This window comes from Aplysia californica, unplaced genomic scaffold (genome assembly GCF_000002075.1).
Source record: "Aplysia californica isolate F4 #8 unplaced genomic scaffold, AplCal3.0 scaffold00225, whole genome shotgun sequence".
Lineage (NCBI taxonomy): Eukaryota > Metazoa > Mollusca > Gastropoda > Aplysiida > Aplysiidae > Aplysia > Aplysia californica.
The window spans coordinates 269174-282680 of NW_004797495.1; the positions used below are offsets into that span (position 1 = coordinate 269174).

The window sequence follows — 13507 nt, forward strand, 5'->3', positions numbered from 1 at the left end:
GGGAGGGTTGTGGCATTCAATTAAGGCATTCTAATGCTTCTCTTTTAAAAAATAAATTTAATTGCAAAAAAAGACAAACACAGTAATTTCACTCACCACTGTTGAGATTTTCCTGTTGCCCAAAGTGGCGCGGACCAGGCATTTGTACTCACTAGGCTCTGGTAGTAGACCACCTTGAGGCTTAGGCTTAGTCCTTCCATCATCTGAGCCACACAGGAAAAGAGCAGGATCTTACTGATTTAGTAACAGTAACACTATATTATATAACATCAAATAAAACTTTTCTCCTCTGGCAAGGGTGTATACATTTTAATCATCTCATGAAAGACACTTCCAAAAGCAGCACTTCATTTACCTTTATAACTGGTCATTTTTAAGGACAAGCGGGCTAACCCAGATTTCAGGGGTTTCCAGAAATAATGACCTACACCAAAAGTGGGCAATGCCCTAAGTACAGGAGAAGTTTGGTTTCATTGGTGTGGATATTTGTTAGGTTATAGAGAAAACTCACCTTGTCTTTTAAAAAGAAACTGAACAACTTCACACCATCCGGTGTGGAAAAAGCTAAGACCTTTGGCCTCATAAAAAAGCATTGCAGGCAATCCATTCAGCAGTAGGATTATGCTATGTCAAATGATAGTTCAAGGATAGGATGAAAGGAGAAAAGATAAAATCCAAAGAGCCATATGACTCATCTCCCTGTTTTGGGCCATTCTATTCCTTTAAAAGCCTTTTATTCCTTTTAAATGTGTCCATTTTGAGATATGGGATTGTAAACATCCAAAAAAAGAAAAAGGTTTCTGTTTGCAAGTCCATTCCCTTCCCTTTCTGTTCTCTGTCAAAGATTTCATTTCCTAACTCGAGTATGTTTTTGTAATTCAGGGAACGTGAAATCCTCTTCTTCCAGTCGTATCCTTAAATTTGGTTTAACGTGTAATTGCAAGTTCCCAGGATAATTGTAATTGTCTTCTTTCATCTGTATTCAGGTCACAGTGTGCAATGTGATTCATGCCACATATTTGTACATGTTACAAAAAAGTCATGTAATGGCATTTGGTACCCTGTGTAATTGTTAACATTCTTTAACAAACAAACAAACAAAAAAAACCTTGCTGATTGAAGTGAAGAGAAATCACAATGTTCAGTTAGAAATCAGTACTTCTAATTTTTTTGTAGTGCATGCTAACCGGTTTTAAAACCCTTAATTTTTAATGAGAACCTGCAGATCAACACCGCCATGGTTTAAGAACAAAAAAGGATTGGCACGTACAGACCATAGTATGGGTGATTTTTACATCCACAAGAAGCACAATACTCACATCTCTTCATGGTCATTGTCACAGAACCGCTAGTCTTTCCCTTGGTAAATAATTTTGTGAGCTCAGTGAGGAACTGAAAAGAAAAATAAACACCTAACTATTTTAAAAATCAACCTCCCAGGCAAAATTCAAAATTGATTCCTACCAAAACAGAAAATGCTTTTAATGAAAATGTACAGTTATTGGTGCCTTTAATCTTTTTTTGATAAAGTCATCACAGAATTACGGGTGTTGCTAAATTAACTTAAAAGATGTTGAGCCAAAAAACACAAATTGGATAAAAATGACCAGACCAGCAGAAAAATGACAGTTTCTTCCATATTATTAGAATGACCAGTATCAGACTTTACCATGATGCCTCACGTTTTATGTCATGTCTTTATCTAGATGAAAACAGATTTTCAACAAATTAAATGTCATATTTATTTGTTCTTTTATTTATTTGAAATATACATGGACAATTTAAACAAACTCATAAAAATAATCCCTTCAGTCACTGGTTGAAGAAAGGCACATTTAGCAACCTCAAAGGCACGGTTTCTGGTGGTTTTACCCTTCTTGACAGAATAATTTGATTTCGGTATAAATTCTAAGTCACTTTTGTCTTTTATGATCATCTGGTCTAGGTATGCCTTGATTGTCCAATACCTGAATCCATAGAAACTATTTTTCTTCTTTTAGAGGCTGGACATTTTGTGTTAGTTCACTGATTCACTGAAATAGCGAAACACTGCCAGATGTAAACACTAATCAGTACCTGTCTTAACCGATTCAGCCCGCAAATAATTTTGACTCCGGAAGCAAATAATTTGTGACTGCTTCATGACCTCACGCTTGGTCTCACAAAAAATTAAGAAAGAAATATAATAGACCTCAATTTGAAATAGCCTATATATATGTGTGGCATATAATATATATATAGAAATGTTTTAAAAAAACAAAAAACTATTCTATTCAATGAAAAAAAAGAAAAAACTTGGGTGAAATGTAAGCAGTCATGAACAAAGACGAGAGGAAAGTGATACGAAGAAAAGGGAGCGGATAGCTACAGAATGACACTAAACGCCATTGGCCGATATTTATAGTAACAGCCATCTTGTTTGACCTGGCAGGGGGGAAAGCCCTCCGCGTCATCTGATCGTGATTCGAAAAATAGTGATGATTTTGCATCGGCTGCGTAGCGGACATCTGGCACTGGCAGTTTCCAAGCTCCTTCCCCTTAGATTATAGTTCTACTTCATTTGCAGCTCAGCGTCCTATTGAGTCCAATCTCTTGTAAGTGCTTTAATTTTACGAAGTGACTATTCGGACTCGAGTCCGAATATGATAAAATGTTATTCGGACTCTGATTCTTGTCAAGCATGACATCATCACTGCCGACTTCCTGTGACTCGTGACTCCGGCTTCCTGTCCTGCCTCACTCGTGACTCGCCTCAGGCTGGGTAGAGACCGGGATCACTTCGGGCAAAATGGCGTTAAATTGTGGAGGAGCCGAGTTTTTATCTTATGATGAATTTAAGGCCGGCCTGAAAAGTTATAGCGCTTCTAATAAATGTCTATTTGTCAAGAGGTCATCAGAAGCAATTAAAGATGGCTCGTTAGTGTGTGTCGGGGTCGGATGGGCGGCCTGCACACGTGTGGCTGTGTGTGCGTGTCGGGGAGGGGGGGGGGGGCACTATCGGTCCGGGCGTTGAACGTCGCATACGCGTCAGTCTCCCCCCCCCCCCGGCAACTGATCATTACAATAATAAGCTAGTCTTGACGTAGATCTACGTAATGAATTGTGCGCTGGTCTATGGAATCAAAAGTTGCCATATGCTCGGCTCTACACAGCACAACATTTGAACGAAGCGGTCTTTTTTGTTACACAGCTCATAATATGCAGGTGCCAGGTGATCTGCTAATCTTCAATTTTACCTTTTTATACAATAAAGAAAGTGGGAAACATGGGGGGTGGGGCGTATCAATGAGGCGGCGGGCATCGGATCGGCAGATAAAGTGTGGGAGAAACTAAAAAATGGCGGAAAATTGGAAGCACTGAACGTTAGATCTATAGAACAAAGACACTTCCTTTTTTCCAGACCGTGTCCAAATAACATTTTTTCATATTCAGACTCGAGTCCGAATATGAAAAAATGTTATTCGGACTAGAGTCCGAATAATGATGGCCTTAATTTTAATTTCTCACAAGTGCTTACAAAACTTTAAAAGAAACAATCCGCATCGAAACAGTCAATCATTTGCACTGGGTTGTTGAACTTTGTATGAACTTGCTTTCGTATCCAAATTGACTTAGGACCTACTCTTAGTCTTCTTCATCTTCTCAGAGTTTACATAGATAGTGTTCAGCATCAGAATCAATCTGGGCGGAAGAAGGGTGCTCCACAATTACGATACAGTTGCAATGGATGGTTTCCAGGAATAGATAAAGTTCATTCTGGGAGAAAATGAGCAAAGCCACGTCTACGGGGGCTGTTCACCCTGGAAACGACCTCGTTGAATCCGAGCTCGCTGATTTAAGTGCACGTTGAATCCGGGTTATTTTTATTGATTATAAAGAAGAGAAAAAAACGGGGAATCTATCTCCTCTCGTTGAATCTGAGTTCTCTTTGAATCCGAGCTCGTTAAATCCGAGTTCCACTGTAGTACTGCAAGTTGCAAAGAAACTAATCCGAGCCGGCAGGCTGCCATCGTGCGGTTGTGTTGCCATCATGACTGACAAAGTGGGAATCCCCCAATGACGTCTAACAAGATGGCTGTTACTATAAATATCGGCCAAAGGCGTTAAGTTGTCATTCTCTAGCTATCCCCAAGCTTGATCATCCCGGATCCTTTCTACAACTCTGCCGAGAACAATTTAGCAGGTCAGTAAACACTAAAACAGTAAAAAAAAAAAAGACTACTGAATAAGGAAATGGCTATTCTCACCCCGGGAAAAAATAAAAATACGGTCGACTTCTCACCTCGGGTGAGACTTGCCAGCCTAGGTTATTCTCACCCGATATGAAACAAGACCTGTTTTTCCTTTAAATTTCGGAATACCTGTCTATCGGTGCGGATGATTAAATAGACAATTTTTTAACAAAGAAAAAAAGAATGATGTGATAGCACAAAAAAGTAAACTAATCTGGTTGTCTACAAAGAAGCTATGGCTATTTCACTTTTCAAATCAAGCCGAACTGCGCCGGTCGTCATTTTGTTTTGCCTGGAAGTTCTCGGCACTCCTCTCTCTCTCTCTCTCCTATTTCTTTCGGCCACCTCTATTCTCACCCCGGGTGAGAATAGCACAGGCGAGTCTTTTGGCTATTCTCACCCGGTGGGCGTTCACCGTTATCCGTTATAGCCTAGGCCAACCAGTGAAGCGTTATTCACCCTGAACCACAGAATTCTACACTGTGATAACAGAATTATAGAATTCTGTGCAGTGAACAAACGTTCTAGATCTATTACTACTGTTAGTGTGCCTAAAAGCGTGCAATTATGTCTGTGGGCAGTGGAGAGAGAAAGAGAGAGAGATGAGTAGCGTGAGAACTTCCGGGCAAAACAAAATGGTGACCCGCGGAGTTCGGCTCGATTCAGAAAGTTAAAAATAGCTGTGGCATTTTTGTAGACGACCAAATTAATTTACTTTTGTGTTTTAACATCATTTTTAAACTTTGTTTTGGTCAATTTGGTCGTCCACACCGATAGACAGTATTCAGAAAGAGACAGAGAGAGAGAAGAGGGGAGGAGTAGATCTTGCGAGAACTTCCGGGCAAAACAAAATGGCGACCCGCGTAGTTCGGCTCGATTTGAAAAGTGAAATAGCCTTCGCATCTTTGAAGACGATCTAAATTAGCTTACTTTTGTGCTATAACGTAATTTTTTCTTGGCTTTTATCAATTTGATCATCCACACCGATAGACAGTATTCCGAAAGGCTATTGTTAGGGGACCGTACGCCCCAATAGCGCGTGGCGCTAGGGGACCGTACTCCCCCATAGTGTTTGGCGCTAGAGGACCGTACGTCCTACCTGCGCTAAGGCGTGGTCTTACGGGACCGTACACAGATATGCATGCATCTGGACTTTGCAAAAATACTGGAGGAAAACCGCCAGTTTAACGAAGCTCCTGGCGTAAGGAGTTATTACTAGGTACCACAAACGGTGCGCCGATCGCGGCAAGTCGAGTGCTTCCGCCCGAGGAGGAAAACTGTCGTAGGTATCAACTTCACAAACGTAGCTTTTCACTCATGATTGCTTGATTTTAATGAAATAAAAACGTTTTTGAAGAGCTTGTTTTGTTCTAATATATGTGTGTTGTTCGTGGATAGAATGGACGTGTGGAAATATGTTTAATATAGCTCTATAATTTGGGAAAATGACGCATTTTGCGTCCGACCGGCACTCGCATCGAAACCTAGCCAGAGCCACTCTTTTTCAGTCAAAAACTGCTCGGTTGCGATAGGGTGTACAGAAATAACTGCTGCATTATTAGAAAGGTCAAAAGCTGACCGTTACCCCCATACTAGGCAGGCCAGGATTTTTTTGACAAGTAGGTAAAATTTGAAGTGGAAAGACAATGTTGTGAGAATTTTCGATAAAATCTCAGTATTCTGAACATTTTTTTAGATGTGCTTTACATGTAAAGCTAGTTCACAATATATTTGTTTTATTCAAGCAAGTACTGTTAAACTATTTGTTATCGTGGTACTGCTATTGGGCGTCAAACTGTAGATGCGTGTGTCGGGGAAACTCGCTTTCTGTTACAATGGCTGAAGAGGCAGCTGTCGAGGCACTCGGCACACCGACCGGCAAGCGTACGGATTACGATGGGAATACGCGTAACAACAAGTTATCTGCCAACCAACCGTGTGATTTGTTCAATCTCATTGATAAGTAATTCAACGTTTTAGTTGTTTAAGATAGATCATGCTTCAGGTTTTTCCGAGAAAAAAATTGTATTAGTACTTAAGCTACTGGTCATTTCACACACTGACGGAACAGCCAAATGATCTAGATCTCCATCCATCGGAACAGAAAGTAGTAATGTTGCTTCCGGTTTCGCACATTTTCAACTTTATCTCTTTTTTTATTTTAGTTTTTTCAACCTCAATGCAACAACTTTTCATAACAAGATGACCAAAGGTGTTTTTATTCATAAAAATATGAACAATAAATGTATTATATATGGCTTGGGCCTAGATCTGATCCTATAATGTCGTTCTGTCAAAATTCTTGGGCTATAACTACGGCATTGCAGACTACTTCTTTATTTTTAAATTCTACGTGTTCACCCTCTGTTGCGTTACCGTTAAGCGTCAAGGGGTTCTGTTACAATAATCATGAATAATGACAGTTCTATTTTGTCCTCCCCAACCTAGAAAATATGTTAAAATAAATTTAATACGGAACTTAGATCTAGATCTCGAGATTTTTACTTTCACTCTGGCTCTTAGATCTCTATACATTACATTGCTTGCTTTTGAGGGCCGGGCTGTCATATTTTTAGGTGCATTGCAAATCATTGTAACAAAATTTTTAAAAATCAAGTTAAAGGGGATATTGCATGCAGCACTTCAGGTATACCTTGAAAGCTTTTTTAAATAGATTGTCTTCCATCGGTAACAACTGAAAATACTGAGACTGATCTCTCAACTGCATCTTTCGTTAAATTCAAAAGATGATCAAATAAAACATCAAGATGTATTATTGGGGCAGATAACTAACTCAGACTCACTCTCAAATTGGTCAGCTGACGCAAGTTGATATCAGCTGCCTGCTCTAATGTGGACTCTGCATCATCAGTAGCAATCTCCTTACTTAGTATCATTAATGTCAAAAGTACTTCACAGTTACAAGTACTGTCATTCATTTCTTATTACACAGAACTTGTAATGAGCTTTCCAGTGGTATAGTGGTATAGATCTATTCACCTCTCTCTGACTTATTTGGTTGATTGTTTTTGCATCTTTGCAAATTCAGCTGGTGTTTAGCCGAACATCATATATATATACATACATACTTTAAGTTACTTTTTTTGTAACTGTCATTAAGTACTCAAACTAGCTGCTACTACTTTTATCACATAGAGCTTGTAATGAGAACTATCCAGTAACTTTTTGTGGTTTCTAATGAAATTTTGAAAAGTCCGATGTTTTGTTGAGCGACGATAATTTTCAGAATTGTTGCCTACCCTTTTGTAGCAGCATTTAGTACCCAGTTTTGATATACACAGTTACTACTACTTTTTTCATATAGAGCTTTGAATGAGCTTTCCAGTGGTATATTTGACATCTGTCTAGCATAATTAGTTGATTTTTTATGAATTTTTTAAAAGTCGTATGTTTAGTTGAACACTGCTAATTTTTCAAAGTGTTGCCTACTTTTTTGAAGCAGCATTTAGTTCCCAGTCTTGATATACAGTTACTACTACTTTTTACATTAGAGCTTTGAATGAGCTTTCCAGTGGTATATTTGACATCTGTCTAGCATAATTAGTTGATTTTTTATGACTTACTAAAAAAAATGGCCTCAAACTGCAATTTTGTCATTGGTTTCTTCGCCTTAGGCATTTTTGGCCAGCATACCTCTTGGATACGACTATATCTCTTTTGTATTTAACCCTTTAGAAAAATTGAGTAAAATCTCAGTATGTATATCTTATGAGATTTGCATTTTGATAGCTATCCAGCCTTAAATGTTTATTTTATGTATCTTGGAAAATGGGGTTCCAAGCCATTGGCATCCAATTTTAAACTTCATTTTTATGTTTTCTTTCAGTTTTGAACTACTATAATCACTACAATAGCAACATGAATTATATTTTAATTTCTTTTACGCTAAGTTTGTGTGTTTTTATCTAAGAATATGTAAATCATTTTTGATTTTCAAGACCGGTTTTCACGTAGTGTGACCATGAAACAGCGTTGTGAGCCAGTTGCGCACACGTCACGATTTTTACAAGTGCAACAAATATTTGAAACATCATATCTCAGGTGTTTGTTGATGGATTTTGATAATTCTTTTTTCATAGTTCTTGTTTCACTGAGCACTATATGGAAAGCATAGTCTTGTTCTGGTATTCTTTTAAAAAAAAATTCACTTGAGGTACCTATTATTACTAGGAGAATGTTTAAAATATCTGAATACGATTGTGAGGTATCCAGTGGCCGTGGGTGAACCAGAATATGAAATTTGCTCACGTCTGCCCCCACGTTGTTGTTATGCGTCAATAAAAGATATCAAAGAGAGGGAGGGGGAGAGAGAGAGAGAGAGAGAGAGAGAGAGAGAGAGAGAGAGAGAGAGAGAGAGAGAGAGGGAGGGAGGGAGAGAGAGAGAGAGAGAGGGGGGAGAGAGAGAGAGAGAGAGAGAAAGAAAAAGAGAGAGAGAGAGAGAGAGAGAGGTGGAAAGAGTTGGCGAAGGGAATGTGGGGGCGAACGATGGGGTCCGTAGGGTAAAATTATATTATTAGATTGAGAAGAGATCATTAATCATGTAACGCCTTGCGTGGAATATGAGTTAAGAGTACAAATTAAATTCATACTATTCCAACTTACCCCTACAGTGGGGGGTCAAAAATGCACGGCGCAACTTATTGTGCGTGAAATATCTCCTTACCTATCGAACATAGATTCTCCAACTTTTGCACAGTGACTTATATCAATTTGTCTCAACAGGTGAATATTTTTTCAAACTCCTGCACACTGTATTCTAGAAATTTTCTTAATAAAAAATCCCAGTCGATTGTTTCTATAAATTAAAACAAAAATTACAGCTCTGGCAATATCGCTTTTGCCTTTTAAAAGCAAGTCTGTCATTTTTTTCCAATAGCATGCATGCTTATTGAACGTATGTTTAGGAAACCTTTATTGTAAAAAGAATGTGTTCATTATAAAAACATTTTTGTATGAAGTTTTGCCACTAAAAAGTGTCATTGGCGAGCTATGACGTAGGCCATATGTGTATGCAAAATGTGTGCGAGAAGTGCTATGAACAATCACATTTTTCGCGTGATGGAGATTTATAGGTCTAGTATTTTATACATTTATGAAGAACATTTTTTTGATCGAACCTCAATTGTTGTGGAAAAATGTGATTCAGTTTTAAGACATTTTTTTATACAAACTGCTGTGCAAAGTATGGGTGACATTGATTCTCCCGTTAAAGAGATATATACAGTATTTTTGAGGAAAAGTTGCGCCACAAATTTTTGAACGCACTATTGTTACACGACACCTGTCCAGTTATACTTATGTTGTTTAATTATTAATGTGGACAGGCGTATAATATGTAATGCGCTTGCAAATAAACTTTAATTCGTCTGTGCTTAGTTCACTCCCCGACGTTCTGTCAAGTCTCTACAATAGTTTGTTTTGCTTTCCATCTACCTTTTCCAAGCTGTCTTCTTTTTCCTTTCTTTTCATGTTATTGTTATTGTCACTGAATGTGAGTTGATCTTGCATCTTGCGCGCTATCAAGACTGAGTGCGTGCTCTTAAATGCAAAAGTGAGTAAATTTCCGGCGTTTACGAGCGTCATTAAAAAGGGCTAAGGGGTCTATTTTTAGGTCGCAAAGCTTAAAAATGTACTCACGTCTGCCCGCAGAATGAGCCTGAGCACACACACTATTATCCTACTAATTTTTGTCCAAAACATTCCCTTTGTGTAAATTTGTTCATCTCTCTCTTTCTCTCACGACTCCCCCCCAATCTTTCTCTCTCTCTTTCTCTCTCTCTAACACACACATAGACACACACACACAGACACACACACACAAACACATACTCACACTTTGTCTCCCCCTCTCTCTCCCGCTCCTTCTTACTTTCTTTCTTTCTTTCTCACTTCCTTTCTGTCCGTTTTTCACACTCACACACACACACACTCTCTCTCTCTCTTTTCTCTCTCTCTCTCTTTTTCTCTCTTAGGCTTAGGGGCCTATTTATTTTAGGTCGCAAAGCTTAAAAATGTACTCACATCTGCCCGCAGAATGCGCCTGCGCACACACACTATTATCCTACTCATTTTTGTCCAAACCATTCCCTTTTTGTGTACATTTGTTCATCTCTCTCTTTCTCTCATGAACACCCCTCCCCCATCTCTCTCTCTCTCTCTAACACACACACACACACACACACACACAGAGGCACACACACACACACAGAGGCACACACACACACACAGAGGCACACACAAAAACACACACACACACATACTCACACTTTTTCTCCCTCTCTCTCTCCCACTCCTAATTACTTTCTTATTTTCTTTCTCACTTCCTTTCTGTCTGTTTTTCACACTCACACACACACACACACACACTCTCTCTCTCTCTTTTCTCTCTCTCTCTTTCCCCCTTCTCTCTCTCTCTCTTTCTCTCCCTCCCTCTCTTTGATTTCTTTTATTGACACATAACAACAACTTGGGTGCAGACGTGAGCAAATTTCAAATTCTGGTTCACCCACGGATACCTCACAATCGTATTCAGATATTTTAAACACTCTCCTTGCAATAAAACTCCTAATGTCAGGAGCTTCGTTAAACTGGCCATTTTCCTCCAGTATTTTTGCAAAGTCCAGATGCATGTACATAGATCTGCCTTAGCGCAGGTAGGACGTACGGTCCCCTAGAGCCAAACGGCCACCTCTATTCTCACCCGGGATGAGAATAGTGCAGGCTAGTCTTTTGGCTATTCTCACCCGGTGCGCGTTCACCGTTATAGCCTAGATCTAGACCAACAAATTTTGCGTTCACCCTAAACCACAGAATTCTACACTGTGATAACAGAAAAATTGTAGAATTCTGTGCCGTGAACAAACGTTCCATTACAACTGTAGCCTACTAAAAGCGTAGCCTACAATTTTGTATGTGGGCAGTGGAGAGAGAGAGAGAGAAAGAGACAGAGAGAGGAGTAGCGCGAGAACTTCCGGTCAAAACAAAATGGCGACCCGCATAGTTCGGCTCGATTCGAAAAGTTAAATAGCCGTAGCATCTTTGTAGACAACCAAATTAATTTACTTTTGTGTTTTAACATCATTTTTTAACTTTGTTTTGGTCAATTTGATCGTCCACACCGATAGACAGTATTCAGAAAGAGACAGAGGGAGCGAGAGAGGGGAGGAGTAGATCTTGCGAGAACTTCCGGGCAAAACAAAATGGCGACCCGCGTAGTTCGGCTCGATTCGAACAGTGAAATAGCCATATCATCTTTGAAGACGATCAAATTAGCTTACTTTGGACGGTGCTATAACGTAATTTTTTCTTGGCTTTTATCAATTTGATCATCCACACCGATAGACAGTATTCCAAAATGTGGAAAAGCAGGTCTTGTTTCGCACCGGGTGAGAATAGCCTACGCTGGCAAGTCTCACCCGGGGTGAGAGGTAGATCGTTTTTCTATTCTCACCCCGGATGAGAATAGCCACTTCCGCGCCAAACACTATGGGGGCGTACGGTCCCCTAGCGCCAAGCGCTATTGGGGCGTACGGTCCCCTAACATCAGCCATTCCGAAATGAGGAAAAACAGGTCTTGTTTCACACCGGGTTAGAATAGCCTACGCTGGCAAGTCTCACCCGGGGTGAGAGGTAGATCTAATCTAGATCGTATTTTTATTCTCACCCCGGGTGAGGATCGCCACTTCCATTTCTTTCTCCCCCTCCCTTTCTCTCTCTCTCTCTCTCACTGCCCGCAGACAAAATTGAACTCTTTCAACATAAGACCGCTGAAACGTTTGTTTACACTGGTATCACATGGAACGTTTGTTTACACTGGTATCACGGTGAACGCACAGCGGGGGTGAGAATAGCCAAAAGGCTTGTCCTCTCACCCCAGGTGAACCGTGAGAGGCCTACAACTGCGCTATTCTCACTCCGGGTGAGAATAAAGGTGGCCACTCGCAAAAATAAATTTAACGAAGTGGCTATCGCACGGCTCCCGTGCGCCCTCCCGTACGTTTAGCGAGCGTCGAGGCTATGTGTACGGCCCTCCACTTCACAATTATAGTAGATCTAGATTCTAGATCTAGATCTACATTTAGATATATCTAGAAAATAGATCTACATCTGGATCTAGATTTCTAGATCTAGATCTAGATCTAGATCTAGAAGTCTAGATCTAGAATCTAGATATATCTAAAATCTAGATCTGAACATTACAACTGAACAACTTCTGAGTAAAATACAGAACGTACCGCATCGTTTTCCAACAGCATTCTGACGACCAGGAAAATATTTTGTCTAATTCTCACAGAAAAGCAATCTAACAAAATTGGAACGTGGGTCTAGATTATCTAGATCTAGAACCAGGCTATAATAGCAATGTAAAAAAGTAACAGATTGAACGTATGCTGGAAGTCGTGTGAGTGCCACAAGAGACTGTCGCTGTGTACTGTGTGTCGTGTGTGTACTGTGTGTGCCTGAAGCGGAAGTCACTTGTTTCGTATCTTATTCCGCAAAGAGTTTTACTAACGCCAATCCCAGCCCAGGCAATCCATAGATTTGTATAGATCTAGGTCTACTGATCTAGATTCTAGATCTAAATCTAGATCTAGATTCTAGATCATATCGATCTACTGTCAAAGCTGACTTTTTAAATAAAACCTTCGTTTCATGGGCCACACCCTAGGCCTTCTCAGGTCTAGGCCACCCCACGACATGAATTAATTTTAGATTTCCAGTCTATCGCATGCATATTATGAAAAAAAAACAAAAAAACAAAACAAAACAACCAAAAAACATCCACCCTTTATTATCAGTCTATAATACAGGCTAGGCCAACGGCTAAAAAAATGGTGTTGGGTGCACTCGAAAATAAACCAGCGGTAACAAACAAAAAATAATGTAGGGAACGATCTAAGTATTGTGACATAGGCCAAGCCCAAAAGTCTATGGATCAGCCTGGCGCATGTAGTTTGATCGTTTGTTTTGAAGCATTAATTTAAAAAAAAAAAAAAGTAAGCAAATCTGTGCTTGCCATGTATCTATAGTGCACTTTAAAGGTTTGTTAAAGTTGGTCACACTGTAAACACACTAAGTAAAAAATAACAGGAAAAGAACATTCAGATGTTGGCCTACAAGATTTGTGTACGGTACACGTTCATAACATGGCCATATGGAAATCAAGTTTACTGAAAACAAAAGTTATATTATTTTACATACACAAACATACACAGAGAGAGAGAGAGAGAGAGAGAGAGAGAGAGACAGAGAGA

General features: G+C 39.6%; 1 protein-coding gene across 1 annotated transcript in view; it reads right to left on the reverse strand.

The window, feature by feature from the left end:
- The window catches only part of LOC101853700 (signal recognition particle 14 kDa protein), a 19249-nt gene extending 6528 nt beyond the window's left edge, over positions 1-12721 (reverse strand). The window contains exons 1-3 of the mRNA XM_005099770.3: positions 12488-12721; positions 1320-1392; positions 97-203 (exon numbers count right to left, since the gene is read on the reverse strand). Coding sequence (XP_005099827.1) covers positions 97-203; positions 1320-1392; positions 12488-12508 — 201 coding nt within the window. The 5' untranslated portion in view covers positions 12509-12721. The remainder of the gene's footprint in view (positions 1-96; positions 204-1319; positions 1393-12487) is intronic.
- Positions 12722-13507: the final 786 nt, after the last annotated feature.